The 22,547-nt window shown below is 51.4% G+C and overlaps 1 protein-coding gene across 1 annotated transcript in view; it reads left to right on the plus strand.

The window, feature by feature from the left end:
* The first annotated feature begins 17,119 nt into the window (after positions 1–17,119).
* Positions 17,120–22,547, plus strand: part of EML4 (EMAP like 4) — a 63,457-nt gene continuing 58,029 nt past the window's right edge. Inside the window, exon 1 of the mRNA XM_038751162.1 lies at positions 17,120–17,223. Coding sequence (XP_038607090.1) covers positions 17,199–17,223 — 25 coding nt within the window. The 5' untranslated portion in view covers positions 17,120–17,198. The remainder of the gene's footprint in view (positions 17,224–22,547) is intronic.

The following is a 22,547-nucleotide window of genomic DNA, read 5'->3' on the forward strand; positions in this document are numbered from 1 at the left end:
TGAGATGCGAAGCATGGTAGTGTCATCCAGAGTGATGGGAAAGTCAGGGAAAGGACAGGGGAAGAGATATAGATTTGGGTTTCATCCACATAGAGATGATGGTTGAACCTGTGGGAGCGAATGAATTCACCGAGTGAGTATAGATGGAGAATTAGAAGGGGACCAAAAACTGACCCTTGAGATACCCCTACTGTTAGGAGATGGGAGGGGAAGGAGGAGCCCGTGAGTGACTCTTCATAATAATAATGATAATAATAGTGGCATTTGTTAAATAATAATAATAATGATGGTATTTGTTCAGTGCTTACTATGTGCAAAGCACTGTTCTAAGCGCTGGGGTAGATACAAGGTTATCAGGTTGTCCCACATGGGGCGCACAGTCTTATTCCCCATTATACAGATGAGATAACTGAGGCACAGAGAAGTTGAGTGACTTGCCCAAAGTCACACAGCTGACAATTGGCAGAGCCGGGATTCGAACCCTTGACCTCTGACTCCAAAGCCCATTTTCTTTCCACTAAGCCATGCTGCTTCTCAGCTTCTCAGTTAAACAGCATGGCATAATGGATAGAGCATAGGCCTGGGAGTCAGAAAGTCATGGGTTCTAATCCTGACCCTGCCACTTTTAATTATTAAGTGCCATCGAGTCGTTTTCGATTCAATCAATCAATCAATCAATCGTATTTATTGAGCGCTTACTGTGTGCAGAGCACTGTACTAAGCGCTTGGGAAATACAAGTTGGCAACATATAGAGACAGTCCCTACCCAACAGTGGGCTCACAGTCTAAAAGGGGGAGACAGAGAACAAAACCAAACATACTAACAAAACAAAATAAATAGAATAGATATGTACAAGTAAAATAAATAAATAAATATGTATTCATAGCGACTCCATGGATATACATTCTCCAAAACGTCCTGTCCTCTGCTATAACCCACAACCTTTTTAATGGTTCTTCCATTACCGTTGTTGTGGTCTCTACCCATCTAGCTGCTGGTCTGCCTCTTCCACGTTTTCCCTGGACTTTTCCTAGCATTAGTGTCTTCTCCAGAGAATTAGTCCTCCCGATTATGTGTCCAAAATATGCCACTTTTATTATTAATAATAATAATAATGGCATTTTTAAGCTCTTCTGCTGGGTGACCTTGGGCAAGTCACTTCACTTCTCTGGGATTCAGTTACCTCATCTGTAAATTGGGGATTGAGACTGGGAGCCATGTAGGACAGGGACTATGGCCAACCCGATTTGCTTGTATCCACACCAGTGCTTCATACAGTGCCCGGCACACAGTAAGTGCTTAACAAGTACCACATTTATTATTATTATTATCATTTTAAGTGCTCCCAGTCTCAATCCCCATTTTACAGATGAGGTAACTGAATCCCAGAGAAGTGAAGTGACTTGCCCAAAGTCACACAGTGGACAAGTGGTGGAGCAGGATTAGAACTTGTGAACTTCTGACTCCAAAGCCTGCATTCTATCCACTACACCATGCTGCTTCACTACTACAGTAGTAAGTACAATGCTCTGCACACAACTGGACATATGCTCTTGGAGGCGGGTGGCTGTGGGGGGGCTCTCCTGGGGGTCGGTCAGTTGCCTGACCCAGGTTTGCGAGACAAAGAGGTCGAGTCCAGGAGAGGGGATCCTCAGACGGTATTCTGGGCCTCGGTGCCCAGCCGGGGCAAGGAGGGAGGGGATTCTACGGGGATGGTGGGGTTGGTGATGGTGTTCCAGGGACTGGGCTGTGGCTCTGGACCACATGATCCTCCTCCAGGAGGCCTTCCCAGACTGAGCCCCTTCCTTCCTCTCCCCCTCGTCCCCCTCTCCATCCCCCTCATCTTACCTTCTTCCCTTCCCCACAGCACCTGTATATATGTATATATGTTTGTACATATTTATTACTCTATTTATTTATGTATTTTACTTGTACATATCTATTCTATTTATTTTATTTTGTTAGTATGTTTGGTTTTGTTCTCTGTCTCCCCCTTTTAGACTGTGAGCCCACTGTTGGGTAGGGACTGTCTCTATACGTTGCCAGCTTGTACTTCCCAATCGCTTAGTACAGTGCTCTGCAATCAATCAATCAATCAATCGTATTTATTGAGCACTTACTGTGTGCAGAGCACTGTACTAAGCGCTTGGGAAGTACAAGCTGGCAACATATAGAGACAATCCCTACCCAACAGTGGGCTCACAGTCTAAAAGGGGGAGACAGAGAACAAAACCAAACATACTAACAAAATAAAATAAATAGAATAGATATGTACAAGTAAAATGAATAAATAAATAGAGTAATAAATATGTACAAACATATATACATATATACAGGTGCTGTGGGGAAGAGAAGGAGGTAAAATGGGGGGATGGAGGTGCTTACTGCACACAGTAAGCGCTCAATAAATACGATTGATTGATGATTCTTTTCTCTCTCTCTCGCTTACCCGTCGGGCACAGAGATGGTCCCTCTATCGCCTCCTGGCGGAGAAATCCTTCTTTGAGCAGTTGAATGTCTGTCTCTAGCCACCTGGTCTGAAAGGTCGGACTCTGTCGCCATCTGGTGGATACAAAACGTACGTGAGAGGCAAGAACTGTCTTTTTAGCGCCATCTGGTGGTCACGTCCCTTATTTGGGGGGCTCTGTCGCCATCTGGTGGATATAAACCGTACGTGAGAGGCTAGAGCTGTCTTTTTAGCGCCATCTGGTGGTCACGTCCCTTATTGGGGGGCTCATCTCATTCTCTCTAGCGCCTCCTGGTGGACGCAAGTCGCTTTTAAGAGGCTGGGCTGCCTATCGCCACCTAGTGGACAAAGGCCTTGTTTGCTACTGGCTCTCTATCACCATCTGGTGGACGGGAGCCTAAAAGACAGCCTGCATCTAGCACCGCCCCCGCCCCCCCCCCCCCCCCAGCAAACTGCAGCTGTTTGTTGAGGAGGAGGGTGGGGGGGGAGGAGGAGAAAGAGGAAGAAGAGGAGGAGGAGGAGAAGAAGAACTGGACAGGCCACTCGAAAAATATCGGTTTGGGTGGTAACAATAACAATTATGGGATTTAGTAGATTTCTAGACTGTGAGCCCACTGTTAGGTAGGGACTGTCTCTATGTGTTGCCGACTTGTACTTCCCAAGCGCTTAGTACAGTGCTCTGCACACAGTAAGCGCTCAATAAATACGATTGATTGATTGATTTAGTAATAATAAATAATAATGGCATTTATTAAGCACTTATTATGTGCAAAGCACTGTTCTAAGCGCTGGGGAGGTTACAAGGTGATCAGGTTGTCCCTCGAGGGGCTCACAGTCTTAATCCCCATTTTACAGATGAGGTCACTGAGGCACAGAGACCTTAAGTGACCTGCCCAAAGTCTGACAGTTGACAATTGGTGGAGCTGGGGTTTGAACCCATGACCTCTGACTCCAAAGCCCGGGCTCTTTCCACTGAGCCACGCTGCTTGTTTTGCCACTTGATTTGTTAAGCGCTTAACTATGTGCCAGGTACTGTACTAAGCACTGGAGTGTATCAATCAATCAAGCAATCAATACAAGCAATACAAGTGTATACAAGCAGATTGGGTTAGACAAAGTCCCCATCCCACGTGGGGCTCACAGTTTCAGTCCCCATTTTACAGATGAGGTAACTGAGTCCCAGAGGAGTGAAGTGACATACCCAAGGTCACACAGCAGACAAGTGGCAGAGCTGGAATTAGAACCCACAACCTTTTGCTGCTTCTCTTGTATCTGGTAGTGATCCAATGCCCAGATGCTGAGGCAGCTGTCTCCTGGAGGTCAGGGGTTGGGGGGTTGGGGGGATGCAAGCTGAGGGGGAAGTGGCATCAGCCGGACAGGCCACTGGACACACATCAGCCTGGATGGTGGCCATCCAGTGTCCAGATGCTAAGGCAGCTGTCTCCTGCAGGTCTGGGGGTGGCAGGGTGGCGGAAGGAGCCGGGGCAGGCTGAGGGGAGAATGGAATCACCTAGAAAGATCTAGGGGCCAGGAGTTGGGAGGCTTGAGTTCTAATTCTGACTCTGGTACTAGCATATGGACTGTAAGCTCATTATGGGCTGGGAACGTGTCTACTAATTCTGTTGTACTCTCCAAGTGTTTAGTACAGTGCTCTTCACCTAGCTCAATAAATATCACTGTCTGATTGATTGGCCTGTTGTGTGAATGTGGGCAAGTCTGCTAACCTATCTGGGCCTCAATTTCCTCATTTCTAAAATGGGGACAACCTCCACCTCACTGTGAAATGAGAAGTGAGAGACTTCCCCAACCCAACTCTGCCTGCCGGCTCCAGTCTCTAGCTCCCAAGCAGCCAACCCTCTGCTCTGTTTCAGATTTCTTGGTCTCCCAGTTAGGAGGGAGAGGAGCAAAGTCTGATGATCAAAGTGTAAGCTCCTTGTGGGCAGAGCACGTGTCACTTCATCAGTCTGTCCTTCCCAAGTGCCTAGAACAGCACAATGCACTCTGTAAATGCTACTATTACTCCTACTACTGCTACTACTGCTACTACTACTACTACTACTACTACTACTACTACTACTACTACTGCTGCTGCTGCTGCTGCTGCTGCTACAACTACTACTACAACTACTACCGACACCTCCAGTGCAACACTTCAGCTGGTTGGAATGGCATGTTCTGGGACAGAGCCCAGTGGTGGGAGTTGGAAGGTTTGGGTTCAAACCCCAGCTCGGTCCCTGGCCCACAGTGTGGCTTTGATTGAATCACTGAATCTCCCTGGCCTCAGTTTCTCTCTCTCTCTCTCTCTCTCTCTCTCTCTCTCTCTCTCTCTCTCTCTCTCTCTTTCTCTCTCTCCATTTCCCACTCCTTCCCCATATGGGAAGAGTTGGCTCTTTCTTGGGGAAGAGGGGGGCACTGCCAATGTGACCCTTCTCGGAGGGAGCTTGGCATGACAGGGAAGCAGTATGGCCTATTGGAAAGAGCATGGGAGTCAGAGGCCCTGAGTTCTAGTTCGAGCTCTGCCAACTTACCTGCTGTGTAACGTTGGACAAGTCACTTAACTTCTCTCTACCTCAGTTCCCTCATCTGCAAAATAGATGGATATCTGTTCTCTTTCCTACTTAGGCTGTGAGCCCCATGTAGGACCTGATTAGCTTATACATTCCCTAGCACTTAGAATAGTGCTTGGCACAGAGAAGGCACTTAACAAATACCAAAATCATCATCATTATTATTATTGTTTTTGTTATTCTAGCAGGAAGTAGACAGAGATGGGGAGTCCAGCCCTTGGCCTTATCCATTTCTCTTCTGTCCCCTCCGCTCTCTGACCTTTGCCTCCACTTTCTCTCCTCTAATTCTCTCCTAAAGTCCTTCCAATCTGGCTTCTGCCCCCTTCACTCCATGAAAACTGCCCTCTCTAAGACCGTGAAAGACCTCCTTCTTGCCAAATCCAATTGCCTCTACTCCATCCTAATCCTCCTCAATCTCTTAGCCACCTTTGATACTATGAACCACTCCCTTCTCCTAGAACTAGTATCTAACCTCGGCTTCACTGAAGCTGCCCTGTCCTCATTCTCTTCCTAACTCTTTGGCTGCTCACTCTGTCTCTTTCATCAACTCCTCCTCTGCCTCCAACAGGAGAGGTGGTGGAGTGGCCCTCAAGGCTCAGTCCTGGGCCCCCTTCTATCTTCTGTCTACACTCATTCCCATGGAGAGATCATTTTACCCCACAGCTTCAACTACCATCTTTACATGGATGATTCCCAAATCTACCGCTCCAGACCCAACTACTCTTCTTCTCTGCAGTCTTGTATTTCCTCCTGCTTTCAAGACATCTCTACTTGGATGTCCCATTGACACCCCAAACTGAACACGTGCAAGAAGAACTCCTCATCTTGCCACCCAAACTGTGTCCTCCCCTGTCTTTCCCATCACTAAAGACCACTTCACTCTCCTCTCTGCCTCACAAGCCAATATCTTGGCATCATTCTCATCTCTCTCATTCAACCCACAAACTCAACCTGTCACCAGATGCCGTCGGTTCCACCTTTCCTACATCTCTATAATCTGCCTTTTTCTCTCCATGCAAACTGATACTATGCTGGCTCCAACCCATTATCATATCCTGCCTTTACTGCATCAGCCTCCTCACTGACCTCTGCCTCCCGCGTCTCCTCAATTCAATCCTTATCTCACTCTGCTTCCGGGATCACTTTCCTAAAAAAAATTCAGTTTGCATCTCCCCACTCCTCAAGAACCTCCAATGATTGCCAATCCACCTCCGCATAAAATAGAAACTCCTTACCATCGGTTTTAAAGAACTCAATCTGCTCTCCCTCTCCTATCTTACCTTGCTGATTTCCTACAGCAACCCAGTCCACTCACTTCCCTCCTCCACTGCCAACCTACTCCTCACTGTACCTCAATATTCTCAATCTCACCGCTGACCCCTTGCCAACACCCTCCCTCTGGCCGGGCACTCCCCTTCATATGCAACAGACGACCACTCTCCCCGTCTTCAAAGCCTTATAAAAAATCATCTCCTCCAAGAGGACTTCCCTAAGCCCTCATTTTCCCTACTCCCTCTCTGTTCTGTGTCACCTATGTACTTCGATCTCTATCCTTTGAGAACTCAATATTCACCCCACCCTCAGCCCCACAGCACTAATGTACATATCCATATTTTATTTTAATGTCTGGCTCCCCCTCTAGACTGCAGGATCCTTGCGGGCAGGAAACATATTTATCCACTCTATTATATCATACCCTCCAAAGCTCTTAGTACAGCGCTCTGCATACAGTAAGCACTCAATAAGCACCATAAACTGATTGATTTGGGAGGAAGGGAAGAAGTCAAGTTGGACTAGAGCTCATACAGTCAGTAGGTGGCGAACTTGGTCCACCCTGGTGGACGATGGTGGAGGGAGGAGTCTGAGTAGGAGTAGGATTGTGAGTGTGTGCTCGTGCCTGGGTGAGTCTGAGTGAGTGTGAGTAGCAGTAGACTGATAGTATTGACAGAGGGCAGAGGACTGTAACAAGCTGCTGAGGGGAGTGGGTGGAGAGTGTGTGTATGTGTTGAGTGACAGTGTAGCTAATCAATCAGTCAATAGCACGGACTGAGTGCTTACTGTGTGCAGAACTCTGAACAAAGCCCGGGTACGGGTGCCAACTTTTCTTTGTGAGCACAGGGGATATGGGGAGATGCTCAAAGTAAGGATGGGATTTTAGGGTGGGCACAGGAGGGCGGGTCCGTGGGCAGCCAGGCTGGGCAGAACTGCCTGGTCAAAGACACCTGACCTGAGGCCTTCCTGCCTGCTCAGACAATCTTGGATCCTGCCTGGGCCCCGGGATCAGCCCATCCCAGTCGGTGGGGACACCGGGGGTGGGGCGCGGAGGCGGAGGGAGAACAGAAACTTCATCCCCACATCTGGAACCCAGGGCACCAGACCCATGCCCCCACAGCTGGAAGCCGGGGGCACCGTCACCATCCACCCACAATCAGGACCCCAGGGGCACCAGCCCCATCCCTCCACAACTGGAACTCAGGGGCATTGGTTCCGTTCCCCCACCCCCAATAGCTAGAACCCAGGAAGTACAGGCCCTGTCACCCCACAGCCGGAATCTACCTCCATCCCCATCTGTCTCTCTTTATCCAAAGCTGAATGCTCTGGGTCCGCAGCCACTTTCCCCATCCCAGGTTGTACACTTACAGAACCACTCAAGCCTTTCAGGGCTGGGCACATGGGCTGGGCCTGTAGGTAGAGTTTGCCCACAGAAATGGCAGCATGTTAGAGCAGAGGATGGCGAAGAGAGTTCCTCCTCTCTTGGATGTAAGAGCCCTGCCTGAGCTCTGCCAAGGCTCCTATTAGCCAAACCCACCTCTTCCCAGATGATCTAATAATAATGATAATTATGGTAACTGTTAAGCGCTTAGTAGATACCAAGCACTGTTCTAAGAACTGGGGTAGATACAAGTTAATCAGGTTGGACACAGCTGCTGTCCCACATGGGGCTCACACCCTTCTCCCCATTTTCCAGTTGAGGTAACGGAGGCACAGAGAAGTGAAATGTCTTGCCCAAGGTCATGCAGCAGAGCTGGGATTAGAACCCAGGTCCTTCTGAGTCCCAGGCCCGTGTCTATCCACTGTCAGGATGCTTCCCTCCCAAAGGACCCTGGGAAATGCCATTCCCAGGAAGGAGAGGGAAAGAAGAAATGGATTTACTACTCCTTGTTGGATCACGGTTCCTCCCCTTACAAGGGGCCTGCTGGCCTTGGTCACAGCAGGGCTGGGGCTAGGGCCTTAGGCAGGTCCTCATTAGCAATCCAGCACATCTCCCCCAGGGACTCTTGAGGGGAGGGGAAGATATTTTTCAGCCACATGCACTCAAGTCAATTTCCCCAGCAGAGGTGTCTTCTGTGAATCTGAAGGACAACCATGCCAATTCCAGGGACTGTGGGAGTGAGGGTCCGGCCTCCCCATGTGTCTCTTCCCCCATCCAAGTCTCCAGCACCCACGTCCTCCCTGCCCCTCCCCCTCCCCCGCTGCACAGCTCGGTCCGAGCCTCCTCCAGCTCGGCTCCCAGCTTCGGGTTTCAGTTAAAGATGGCCTTCGATCCCGTAATTTGCAGTGTGTGTTATCGTTCCGAAGCCAGCCCTGACACATATTTACACAACAAAGTCAGGAAACATTCCTGGTGCCGCTGAGGCCGGCTGTGACACAGTCCAGAGCCGCAAGGAGTCCATGGTGGGGGCAGGCAGAGTGCTCAGCTGATGGAGTCGGCTTCTACAAAAGCAGCCGGGAGTCCGTGACCAAGGGAGACACCAAGGCACCCACGGGACTTCATGCAGCATTCAGTAGGTCCTGGACCAGTGAGGACAGGCCCAAGGGCTCTAGAGACTAGGCAATAGTGCCCTTGCCCGTGGAGAAACGGGATCACTGAATGCTGGGGAAGACCAGAAGCGGTGTGGCCTAATGGATTGAGATGGGCCTGGGAATCAGAAGGACCTGGGTTCATTCATTCATTCAATCGTATTTATTGAGCGCTTACTGTGTGCAGAGCACTGCACTAAGTGCTTGGGAAGTACAAGTTGGCAACATATAGAGATGGTCCCTACCCAACAGTGGGCTCACAGTCTAGAAGGGGGAGACAAACAAAACAAAACATATTAACAAAATAAAATAGAATGTGTACAAGTAAAATAAATAAATGGAGTAATAAATACGTACAAACACATATACATATATACAGGTGCTGTGGGGAGGGGAAGGAGGTAAGGCGGGGGGCATGGGAAGCGGGAGGAGAGGGAGAGGAAGGAGGGGGCTCAGTCTGGGAAGGCCTCTGTCATTTGTCTGCTGGGTGACCCTGACAAGTCATCTAACTTCTCTGTGCCTCAGGGACCCCATCTGTAAAATGGGGATTAAGAATGCGAGCCCCGTATGGCACAGGGACTGTGTCTGACCGGATTATCTTGTATCTAATCCAGCACTTAGTACAGTGCCTGGTACATAGTAAGCACTTAATGAATACCATTGAAAAAAATGACTGGAAGTGCCACCGTTGCTGCCCAGGAAGGGGCCGAAGGGGCCACTCTAGCCACCCAGGGAGGGGCCGTAGGTACTACTGTGGCTGGCAGAGGAGGGGCTGTGACAGTTGCTGACCCCCCTGGCTCTGGCTCAAGTAGTTTCTCCCTGAGCTCTTGATGTCCTGCAAGGTGTGTGCGTCTCAGCGGCAGCTTAGCCCACAAGTGCTTGGGGGTTTCAAAGCAGAGGGGGAGCTTGGGCTTCCAAGCACAACATGGGGAAATGATCCCAGGATCCTTGTGGACCCCAATCTTGACACACAAGTAATGAAGCAATATGAAGCATGGGGCAGGATGGGGTCAGACATGGGGCACTCTGGAAGGCCCCACTGCTGCTCTGGCCTAAACAATATGACCTCGTGGCACATGGACAGAAACCAGGTGGAGGAGCCACGAGGGACCTCTTCCTTGGGCCAGAGCAGCAGTGGGGCCTTCCAGAGTACCCCATGTCTGACCCCATCCTGCCCCATGCCCCGCGTTGTCCCTCAAGGGTTCAGTCCTAAATCCGGTCCCCAGGCTCCAGGTTCAGGGTGAGATGCAGAGATGGGGAAATACTGGTGTGCAAAAACTTTCTGCTGAAGGATGAGCGATTAGAGAAGCAGCGTCGTCTAGAGGAAGGGGTACGGGCCAGAGAGTCGGGGGACCTAGGTTCAAATCCTGCTCCACCACTTGCTTGCTGTGGGACCTTGGGCAAGTCACTTCTTTATGTCTCAGTTCTCTCATCTGCAAAATGGGGATATAATCCCTGTTCTCCCTCTTATTCTAATTATCTTGTATTTATCCCAGTGCTTAATACAGTGCTTGACACTTAGCAAGTGCTTAACAAATATTATTATTAATATTACTATTATGAGGCAGTTGAAAAAGGCTTCAGCAGACACTGACTAACCATTCTGCCTGTAGGAGATTAGTGAAAAGAAGAGGGAGACAGAGCCAGGACATATGGCTCAAGGTGCAGCAGGGAGGGGTTGGGATTATCAATCAACTGTATTTTTTTAGTGTTTACTGTGTGCAGAGCTCTGTACTAAGCACTTGGGAGAGTGCAATATAACTCTCACTGTGCCTTTATCTCACCTGTCTCACTGCCGATCCCTCACCCATGTCCTGCCTCTGGCCTAGAACGCCTTCCCTCCTCAAATCTAACAATTACTCTCTCCCAATTCAAAGCCTTATTGAAAGCACATCTCCAGGAGGCCTTCTCTGACTAAGCCCCGCTTTCCTCTTCTCCCTTTCCTTTCTGCATCACCCTGACTTGCTCCCTCTGTTCTTCCCCCCTCCCAGCCCCACAACACTTGTGTCCATATCTATAATTTTTTTTATATTAACGTCTGTCTCCCCCCTTCTAGACTGTAAGCTCTTTGTGGGCAGTTTATTGTTGTGTTGTATTCTCCCAAGCGCTTAGTACAGTGCTCTGCACACAGTAAGTGCTCAATAAAAATGACTTAATGAATGAATGAATGAATATAACAGAGTTGGTAGACAAGGTCCTTGCCCACAACGAACTTACTGTCTAGAGCAAGAGACAGGAATTAATAGAAATTAATTGTGGATATGGACATAAGTGCTGTGGGGCTGAGGATGGGGAATGAATAAAAGGAGCAAATCACGGTGACATAGAAGGGAGTGGGAGAAGAGGAAATGAGGGCTTAGTCAAGGAAGGAGTCCTCTTGGAGGAGTTGTGCCTTTATTAAGGCTTTGAAAGTGGGGAGAGCAGTTGTCTAACAGATATGAAGAGGAAGGGCATTCCAAGCCAGTGGCAGAACATGGGAAAAAGGTTGGCAGTGAGACAGATGAGACTGAGGGATTAGGGTCAAAGACGACCCTCTGAACGAAGCCTAAAGGGACAGCCTAGTGGGGCACGATGACATTTGGTCCACAACCGTGGACCGCAGGCTCTGCCAATCCTGCCAGCGAGATGGCCCCTCACTGCCCCCACACTGAGCTTGGACCTGGTGGTTTCTTGCGGACCTGGTGGTTTCTTGCGGCCACAGCTGGGGACAGCTGCTCAGACATGGGCCAAGAAACAGGGGTGGTGCGGTGGGGCAGAAATGGGCCAGGAGCAAGGCCAAAGGGCAGAGGCCCCATCTAGATCAGGTCCCAAAGGCAGCAGCTATGGTGACTCACGCAGCTCCAGGGGGGAGGGAGGGTCACCCAGCAGCACAGCTCCGGGGGACTGAGGGTCAGCCAGTGGTCACCCAGGAAACTCCAGCTAGTGGACACCTGCACAGCTCTGGGTTGGGAGGATAATAATAATGATGGCATTTATTAAGCACTTACTATATGCAAAGCACTGTTCATAAATCTTTGAAGTGGAGGGAAGAGTCATTAGTAATAATAATGACGGCATTTATTAATGGGAGGATGTTGCCCAGTGGTCCCTCATGTAGCTCTGTGGGCACCAAGGGTCACCCAGTGGACACCGGCACAGTTCAGGGGGGAGGGCTGAAGTTCACCCAATAATCACTCAAATAGCTCGGGGGGGCGGGGGGGCCAACGGTCACCAAATGGTCACCCGCTCAGTAAAAGAGGCAATAGTGAGGGTCAAGCAAGAATTATCAACTTGAGGAACCTTCATAACCCAAAGGAAGCGCCAGACAGCCACACAACAAATATCACATAAAGACACTGACCCACAATATGTTTAGACCCTTATGCATTAAAAACATATACAGACCCAACAAACATATCCTTCACACACACACACATGCACTCTCTCTCTCTCTCTCTCTCTCTCTCTCTCTCTCTCTCTCTCTCTCTCATGCACACATCTCCTAATCCCACAGCATGTCCAGCTCCCAAGATGTCACTTGTCCAGGATGGCTTTTGGCCCATGGCCCAAGTCCAGATTGGACCCAACAGAGAATGGCGGTGATCAACTCTGAGGGCCCAGACGTCTTAGTCCCTGGACCTCGGGACCATAAAGACTGCTGGGGAGAAGACGGGATGGGTGTGTGGAGAGAATGGCAGGGCTGGCTTCAGACGATAAGCAAGGTAAGCCATTGCTTTGGCCACAGTTCCAGAGGGGGTAATGGTGCTACTGCCCCAGAGATGTTGGCGGAACCCCCACGAGCCTGCACCCTGAGGTGATGGTGAGTCTGGGCAGGTGGAAGTCGAAGTCTTGGAGCTGAGGGGTTTGGAGCATTCAATCGAGTGGTGGTCGGGGGGCAGATGCGTGGGAAACACTCTTCTGCAGAATGGGGCATATGATGTCACTGTGCTAGGGTGCATGCAGCCTAACGCACTGACATCATTCAGAACAGAGACGATGGATTGGCTGAAGCTGGCCCGGGGTGGGGAAGAGAGTGAGGGCTCTGGACCGTCCAGGGTGAGTCTTAGCTGGCCGCGGCATCTGGGGAAGGGGGAGGGGCTGAATGATCTGCAGCTGCTTCCGACCTCTACCTAATCGCTCAGCATCTCCGGTTTCACCGCGAAGCAAGCCATCTGGACAATGTTTGCTGCTGGAACATGCACATCTTCTCTTCGACCAGACCTCGGCTAATCAATATGGTTTTTTATTGTCTTTGACCAGCGGGTGGGAGGGGTTGTTCGGGTCCCAGGCAAATGGAGAGCTCACTTCCAACTCCGTCCAACCCACAGTGCAGACAGCAGAGCCTTCTCCCTACTCTGGAGGCTAATAGAACTGCTCCCCTCACCACACTCCTTCCAGTGGTAACTCAAATTATTGTGCAGGAGTGGGTTTGAAAAAGGAAGGGGGTCCCTGTAGCCCTTAGCGAAAAGGAGGGGTGGGGGAGGTGTCCTTGTGACTTCCTGGCAAGATTCCTGCATCAGCCTCATCACTGGTCTCCCTGCTTCCAGTCTTTCCCTTCTCCAGTTCATACTTCACTCTGCTGCCTGAATCGTTTTTCTAAAACAACGTACTGCACTCATCTCCCTGATCCTCAAAGATCTCCAGTGGTGGCCCTTTCCTCTCCACATCAAGCAGAAGCTCCTGACCACTGGCTTCGAGGCCCCCAATCAGCTCTCTTCCTATACTTATCCTCACTCCTCTCCCACTAAACCCCAGCTCAGCTGCTTCCTTCCTCTCGAGCCAAACTGCTCACTGTGTTTCTCCCATAGCCAACCGTTGACCTCTTATTCATGCCCTCCTTCCTACCTGAAACTCCTTCCCCTCCCATCCAGCAGACCACCACGCTCCCCAACTTCAAAGCCTCCTGAAATCACATCTCCTCCAGGAGGACTTCCCTGATGAATCTCTCATTCTCCCGCCTTATTTCACCCCTAACTGCCACTCAGGATTTCAGACTCCAGGTAGCGGAGCTGTATATCTCCCTATATCCTGTCGCTTCCTCCTGCCCATAAGCTATTTTAGTGCCTGTCTCCCCTGTCAGCTCCCTGAGGGCAGGGATTGTGTCTATTAATTCAACTATATTTTCCCAAGTACTGAGTGCTGTGCTCAAAAGTCCTTTTGATCGACTGACTTATTGACTGATAGGAAAGGGGCTGAGAAATTTCTCCTGACCCAAGTGGGCAACTGTCAGAGATGATTTCTTCGAAAATTAAGATTCAACTCTTTTGGACCGCTGGGCTTGTGGACTTGGAAAATCAGCTGTGAGAGAATTCTCCGAGAAACTCTGGCCAGTGAGTGTACTAGTGCAACTCATTGCTGCAACAGGCATGTGGACACACAAAACTTCACAATGTGGTTTTGAGAAGCAGTATGACCTAATGGATCGAGCATACCCCTGGAAGTCAGAAGAACTTGGGTTCTAATCTCAGCTCCACCACGTGTCTGCTGTGTGGCCTTGGGCAAGCCACTTCAGTTCTCTGTGTCTCAGCTACCTCACCTGTAAAATGGGGAATAAGACTGTGAGCTCTCTGTGGGACATGCACTGTGTCCAACATGATTAACTTGTATCTACCTGAGTGCTTAGTCCAGTGACAAGGTAAGCACTTAAATGCTTTCTTTAAAAAAAAAGAGAGAAATTTTGCTTCTCTAACCACAGCTCCCTACTGATTTCTGATTGTACTCTGTGTATTGCATAGTTGTCCTTGCCCCTTTATCTTGTTTCAATGTTTTTGTTTCATTGCTTCCATTGTGCCTGTCTCCAGTCCGCCCCTACCTTCTAAAGTGATACGTTGTGAGTCCCTTGAGGAACAGAGTCTCTGTCTAATTACCAACCATATAATCTTTCCTATCAATCCATCAGTCAACCAATTAATGGTATTTATTGAGAACTTACTGTGTGCAGAGCACTGCACTAAGTGCCTGGGGGAGTACAACACAACAGAGCTGTTAGACACATTTCCTGCCCATGAAGAGCTTTCCTAGCCCTTAGACTGTAAGCTCATTGTGGGCGGGAAACCTATTTACCAACTCCGTTGTATTGTACTCCCCCAAGCACTTAGTACCATATTCTTCCCATAGTAACCACTCAATAAATACCATTGATTTATTGGTGTAGTGCCCTACACAAAGTAAGCACTTAATAAATACTTCAAAACCTTACTAAAATTCCATCTCCTCCAAGAGGCCTTCCTGGACTAAGTCCTCATTTTCCCTAGTCATCCTCCTGTCTGCTTCACCTATACACTTTCATTCATTCATATTTATTGAGCACTTACTGTGTCCCCCTTTTAGACTGTGAGCCCACTGCTGGGTAGGGACTGTCTCTATATGTTGCCAACTTGTACTTCCCAAGCGCTTAGTACAGTGCTCTGCACACAGTAAGCGCTCAATAAATACGATTGATTGATTGATTGATTGCAGAGCACTGTACTAAGCGCTTGGGAAGTACAAATCGTCAATATATAGAGACGGTCCCTACCCAACAACGGTCCCTACCCAACCCCCTTTTAGGGGGAGACAGACAACAAAACAACTAGACAGGTGTCAATACCATCAGAATAAATAGAGTTATAGCTATATACAAATCAATCAATCAATTGTATTTATTAAGCGCTTACTGTGTGCAGAGCACTGTACTAAGCGCTTGGGAAGTACAAGTTGGCAACATATAGAGACGGTCCCTACCCAACAGTGGGCTCACAGTCTACAAGGGGGAGACAGAAAACAAAACCAAACATACTAACAAAATAAAGTAAATAGAATAGATATGTACAAGTAAAATAAATAAATAGAGTAATAAATATGTACAAACATATATACATACATACAGGATTAAATCATTAATAAAATCATTAATAAAATCTCCAATGGCTATCAATCAATCAATCAATCTGCGCATCAGGCAGAAACTCCTCACCCTGGGCTTCAAGGCTGTCCATCCCCTCGCCCCCTCCTACCTCACCTCCCTTCTGTCCTTCTCCAGCCCAGCCCGCACCCTCCGCTCCTCCGCCGCTAATCTCCTCACCGTTAGGCCTCGTTCTCGCCTGTCCCGCCATCGACCCCCGGCCCACGTCCTCCCCCGGGCCTGGAATGCCCTCCCTCTGCCCATCCGCCAAGCTCACTCCCTTCCTCCCTTCAAGGCCCTACTGAGAGCTCACCTCCTCCAGGAGGCCTTCCCAGACTGAGCCCCTTCCTTCCTCTCCCCCTCATCCCCCCTCCATCCCCCCATCTTACCTCCTTCCCTTCCCCACAGCACCTGTATATATGTCTATATGATTGTACATATTTATTACTCTATTTATTTATTTTACTTGTACATATCTATTCTATTTATAAATATGATTGATGATGATGATTTACTTTATTTTGTTAGTATGTTTGGTTTTGTTCTCTGTCTCCCCCTTTTTAGACTGTGAGCCCGCTGTTGGGTAGGGACTGTCTCTATATGTTGCCAACTTGTACTTCCCAAGCGCTTAGTACAGTGCTCTGCACACAGTGAGCGCTCAATAAATACGATTGATTGATTGATAAATATGAGAAGCAGCGTGGCTCAGTGGAAAGAGCACGGGTTTTGGAGTCAGAGGGCATGGGTTCAAATCCCAGCTCTGCCACTTGTCAGCTGTGTGACTTTGGGCAAGTCACTTCACCTCTCTGTGCCTCAGTTACCTCATCTGTAAAATGGGGATTGAGACTGTGAGCCCCCTGTGGGACAACCTGATCACCTTGTAACCTCCCCAGTGCTTTGCGCATAGTAAGCGCTTAATAAATGCTTTTTTCAAGCGCTTAGTACAGTGCTCTGCACACAGTAAATGCTCAATAAATACGATTGATGAAATACGTACAAATACACACAAGGGCTGTGGGGAAGGGAAGAAGGTAGGGCGGGTGGGGGGGGGGTCATCCCTCACGTGGGGGTGAGGCGAGGTGGCTCCGACCGGAAGTTGGTCCCATGGCGCCCTCAAGGGGCGGCGGTCGGAAAACCTCTCCCGGGAGCCGAGGCGAGGAGGAGCCGGTCGCGCCGCGCGCAGGGAGGGGGCGGGGACGGTGACGTCAGGGATCCTGGGCGGGGAGGGTGACGTCAGGGGATCCTGGGCGGGGCGCTCCGGGGGCGGGGTCGATGACGTCGGCAGCGCGGGGGCGGGGCGGGGTCGCGGCTGGCCGGGAGCGCGGCCGCTCGGGCCGCACCGTCCCAGCTCGACGGGACCGACGGCCGAGCCGGGCCGGGCCGGGCCACAGAGCGAGCCCCGCGCCCCCGCGTCCCCGCCGGTCCCGTCCCCTGAATGAAGCCGCGGCCCCGCCGGCCCCACTTCGCCCCGAGTCCGGAGCCGGCCTCCTTCCCTAAGACATGGACGGCTTCGCCGGCAGCTTGGGTGAGCGTCCGCCGCGGGGGCCGCCGTCGGGGCGAGCGCTCGTCCCCTCCTCTGGCCCGGGGTCGACCCTTCGGGGGGGGGGCCCAACCCGGGGGGCAGGAGGGAGGAAAACCGGACAGGCCTTGGCGGGTGGCCGGACCGGACCCTGAAAGGGGGATGGGAACCGGACCATATTGTTGGGGCGCAGGGTGTGTGTAAGGGGCCGGAGGAGGGGGTGTTACCCGCGGGGACCGTACCCGGTCCGGGGGAAAGAGAACGGCGGTTGACTTGCAAGGGGAGCGTGGGGAAGAGTGAAAGCAGAAGCGTCACACACACACACACACACACACACACACCGCCCACGAACAAGCTCGCCGAGAGCCGCCTGGCCTGGGACCGCCCCCGGGTCGAAGGAGAGGAAGGACCCCGGCGCCCTCCCTATCCATTTACTTGTACATATCGTTTCTATTTATTTTATTTTGTTAGTATGTTTGGTTTTGTTCTCTGTCTCCCCCTTTTGGACTGTGAGCCCACTGTTGGGTAGGGACTGTCTCTCTATGTTGCCAACTTGTGCTTCCCAAGCACTTAGTACAGTGCTCTGCACACAGTAAGCGCTCAATAAATACGATTGACTGATTGATTGATTGACCCCCCTCGGGCCTGGCCGGCTCCCGGCCGGCTGACCACTGGCGCCCTCCCCGCCCCAGCAAGTGGATCCCGGCGCCTCCTGCCAGGCTGCAGTTGCCAGTTGCGGGACACCTGTGGCCAGTCCGGCCCCGGAGAGTTGTGGGGTGCGGGCCAGGGCACCGAATACTCCTGGCCGCTGGGCCCCGGGGGAGGTTGAGAGTCACAGCCTGCTGCTATGCGGGGACGAGAGAGAGAACCAAGTGGAGTAGGCCACTCTGTTGTGCAGTTGCAATCAATCAGTAGTATTTACCGAGCCCTTACCGTGTGCAGAGTACTGTACCGAGCACTTGGGAGAGTACAGTAGAGCTGGTCTACATGAGCCCTGCTTTCAAGGAGTTGATAATGTGGTGCATGAGTTTACTGTGAGCCCACTGTTGGGTAGGGACTGTCTCTGTATGTTGCCAACTTGTATTTACCAAGCGCTTAGTACAGTGCTCTGCACACAGTAAGCGCTCAATAAATATGATTGATGATGATGATGATTTGATTCATGTGTCTCAAGACATGTAAATAGAAGTACCTGAGCTGATTATTCCAGCCTAGTAACTACCCGCATTGGCCTACCTACTATAATGATAAGTGTGGTATTTGTTCTTGTGTCTTATGGGGTTCTCAATCCAAGTAGGAGGAAGAACATGTAGGCTCAATTTTACAGATGAGGAAACTGGGGCACAGAGAAGTTAGGTGATTTGTTGACGGTCACACAGTTGGTTAGTGGCAGACCCGGGTTCAGAAACCAGGTCTTCTGACTCTCAGGCCTGTGTTCTTTCCACTAGGCCACAATGCTTTTCCTGTCTGATGCTTGGTCTCTATCAATCAGTGGTATTTATTGAGAGCTTACTATTTGCAGAACACTGTATTAACACTTAGTGAGTACAGTACAACAGAATTAATGGGCATCTTCACTGCCCGTGATGAGCTTAAAGTCTAGAGGGTGTCCTGGAACAGGTACAAGCATTGGGGTGGGCTGAGAAGCGAATCTAGCTCCTGAGATGACCCTCCCTCCAGCCCTTTCCCTCTGCAAAACCTCCTGCTGCCCATTGCATCCTCCTTGACTACCGCGTTGGCTCTTGCGATTTCATGGGCTTCCTCGTATGTTCCTCCATTGGGAGTGTTTACCAGAGGGAATACCTTTACCGGAGCCCTCTGCAGGCTCTCAAAGCCTGCAGGGATCCGACGGCCGTCATCGGGCAGAAATATAGCAAATGAGTCCTGAGAGACCTTGGTGGTTTTCTGCAGCATTGGCGGCGTTTTTAATCTGCTTATATGCCAGGCCAGAATCTGTTAGCCAGGAATTGAGAGCTTTTAGTGATGGTTCTTCCCACGTCCCTTAGAATCTAATGCCAGACGCCAGTGTGCCAGCACTGAGGCAGAGGCCCTCCTTGCCCAGCCCAGAACTCCGGCCTCGGCCCCAGGCCAGCCGCACAGAGCGTGCAGGAGGGCTCCCTGCTCCAGGGATGGAAGGACAGAGGGAAATGTCCGGAGTCGGCCCCCTGGCACGTCCCCAAATTGTGGGGCCACAACTTTCGGCTGCATGGTCAGATCTGGGGTGGGGGTTCAAAAGGAGCAGCGTAGCCTAGGAGAAAGTGCAGGGGTCCGGGAGGAGACCAGGGTTCCAGTTCCTACTCTGCCACCGGCCTGCTGAGTAACCATGAACAGGTCACCAAACTTCACCGTGCTTCGGCTTCCCCATCCGCAAAATGGGGATGAAATATTCATTCAGTCGTATTTATTGAATGCTTACTGTGTGCAGAGCACCGTGCCGTCTGCTCCGCACAGGGCTTGGGCCACACGGGGCTCGCACAGAACAGCGTTTGGAACATCCCGAAATATTGAACGTTTGTCTTCGTCACGTTTTGGGGCTAGACCGTCCCGGGTCCGGTGACTCCGCCTCCTCGGCCGCCCGCAAGCGAGCGGATGCGGTGGCATTCTCGGGCCAAACCCGTGGTCCCCGCCCCCCCCCCCCCAATCCCGGGGCTCAGGCAGGGGCAGCAGCGGGCCGGGAGGAGCCGTCCCCGCGGCCGTTTCCTGTTGCTGGGGCTGACCCCACCGGGGCCTAAGGAGCGTTTCCGGGTTTGAGGCCGGGCCCCTCGGGGGGGCGGGGGGGAAGGGGATCGCGCCGCCCCCCGGGGTCAGTGGCGGGGGGCTTTCCGGACGGTCCTGCCCTGCCCGCCCCTCCCCTCCCCTCCCCTCCCCGGGGGAGCGGGCCCGTTGGCGGCCGCGGGGCAGGAAGGCCGGCATGTCCGGCTTTCAGGGCCGCTCGGCGGGAGAGGGGCTCTGCCCAGCTTCCGCGGCCGCCCTCCCGGGGAGTCCAGAGACTTCCAGAGACTCTCTTCCTCCCTTCAAGGCCCTACTGAGAGCTCACCTCCTCCAGGAGGCCTTCCCAGACTGAGCCCCTTCCTTCCTCTCCCCCTCGTCCCCCTCTCCATCTCCCCCATCTTTCCTCCTTCCCTTCCCCACAGCACCTGTATATATGTTTGTACATATTTATTACTCTATTTATTTATCTTGTACATATCTATTCTATTTATTTTATTTTGTTAGTATGTTTGATTTTGTTCTGTCTCCCCCTTCTAGACTGTGAGCCCGCTGTTGGGTAGGGACTGTCTCTATGTGTTGCCGACTTGTACTTCCCAAGCGCTTAGTACAGTGCTCTGCACACAGTAAGCGCTCAATAAATACGATTGATTGATTGATTGATTCTCGGCCGGGGCGGGGATGGGGTGGGCCTTGCTCTCGGCGGGCCGGTTTGCAGTTCCGCTGGGGCCCGCGCCAGGGGTCCGGGCTTCCCCTGCAGCCCCGCACTGCAGCCCTCCCCTCCTCCCCCCTCCACTGCAGCCCCGCACTGCAGCCCTCCCCTCCTCCCCCCTCCGCTGCAGCCCCGCACTGCAGCCCTGCCCTCCCCCCCTCCTCCTACTGCAGCCCCGCACCGCCTGGGGACCAGCGGGCTGGCGCGGTGTCCGGCCCAACAGACGGCCGGCCCGAAATAATAATAATGTTGGTATTTGTTAAGCGCTTACTATGTGCAAAGCACTGTTCTAAGCGCGGGGGGGATACAAGGTGATCAGGTTGTCCCACGTGGGACTCACAATCTTAATCCCCATTTTACAGATGAGGAAACTGAGGCACAGAGAAGTTAGGCGACTTGCCCATAGTTGCACAGCTAACAAATGGCAGAGCCGGGATTCTAACCCATGACCTCAGACTCCCAAGCCCGTGCTCTTTCCACTGAGCCACGCTGCTTCGCAAACCTAGCACAGCCTTGCGTGTCCTGCCGCTGAAGAACTCGGAGCAGGTGGAGAGAGTGTGGGCCCTCCGGGGTCCCCTCTCAGCCACCCAAGACTCCCCTGGGTCCTAACAGCCCCCGACCGGAGAGGCCTACTTGGAGGAGAGGGCAGGTTCGGGGAAAGCTTTTTTAGAACTCAAAAAAAAAAAGCCCCCGCAGAGATCCCCTCCCCCAGCATTTCAGCCTTTTCCAATCACACTCTGCTGCCTGGCCTTCAGAAGATTACATTTAAATTCCATCTGTCAAACTCAACTTGCCCTACTGGCTTCCAGGATGTGCGTTGTAGGAAGCAAGACTTCGAGGTACCGCAGAGTTACTCCTTTGCAGGGGTTCTTAAAATACAGATTTTCTAACTTTCACATTGAACCTTGCCCAAGAGGGAGCCTTATTCACTGTTCCGGTGTGGAAGGAAGGAAGGAAGCAAAACAGCAAGCAAGGAAGGAGATCTCCCCTCCACCCCACCCCCCACTGCCCCCAAGGGTTTTCTGGGCCAGAGTTTCAGAGCTCGGTTTCTCGGAACAAGAGATTCTCAGTGATTCCTGCTGCTTGCGGATGCCTTGGTAGCCAGTAATTAAACCAAAAGGAAAGTGGTGGCAGTAGCAGCAGCAGTGAGGAAACCCAGCACTCGGTGGAAGCGGACTGGGGCCAGGCTGGGACTCTTTACAGGGTCTGATGTTGCTTCCCAACAGGCAGGCAGGCAGGCCAGCCCGTTGGCCATGCCACCTGCAAAAACCCTCGCCTTCTGCTTAGGGGAGCCCTAAGCTGGGCCAGGGTTCCTGCTGCTTCACACCTCTCTCCCCTTCTCTCTCTCTCTATTCCCTCCCACCCTCTCTTTCTCCCCACCCCTTCTCAGAGGCCAGGCTGGGACTATGTGGAACAATAAAGGATCACACTGTACTACTGTCCAGGACTTCCTTCAAGGCAGCAAGAGAGCCCCAAAAGTTTAAGATGAACTCTGAGAGTTAATCAGTGTTGGGGTCATTTAAAAAGCAAATGATCAGATCGTATAAACAACGGTGAGATCATGATTCCAAGGATCTGGGTAATTTTAGAAAACCCATTGTCTCCAGCAGAGCTAACAGCATTAATACCATGATCAGAGTGGTTCAACTGGATTTCCGTAGTAGTTATCTAGCACCCCGGCCTTAATCCCTGACTGTCCACTCTCACTCTCCTCTCTGAGTATCTTCCTCCACTCCCAAATCTCCTCCAAGTTCTGTCAGGTCTCCTCTGTCAGTAGGTCATTAATGCCCTTCCAAATCTTCCTTGACTTTGAATTATATTTCTGGCACCTGGGAGTGGCATGACCAGGAAGATGGGGATTCATTAATTCTGGCTTCCTGAAGGAGGTGGCTTGGGGAGGGAGGGGAGT

This window comes from Tachyglossus aculeatus, chromosome 9 (assembly GCF_015852505.1).
Source record: "Tachyglossus aculeatus isolate mTacAcu1 chromosome 9, mTacAcu1.pri, whole genome shotgun sequence".
Lineage (NCBI taxonomy): Eukaryota > Metazoa > Chordata > Mammalia > Monotremata > Tachyglossidae > Tachyglossus > Tachyglossus aculeatus.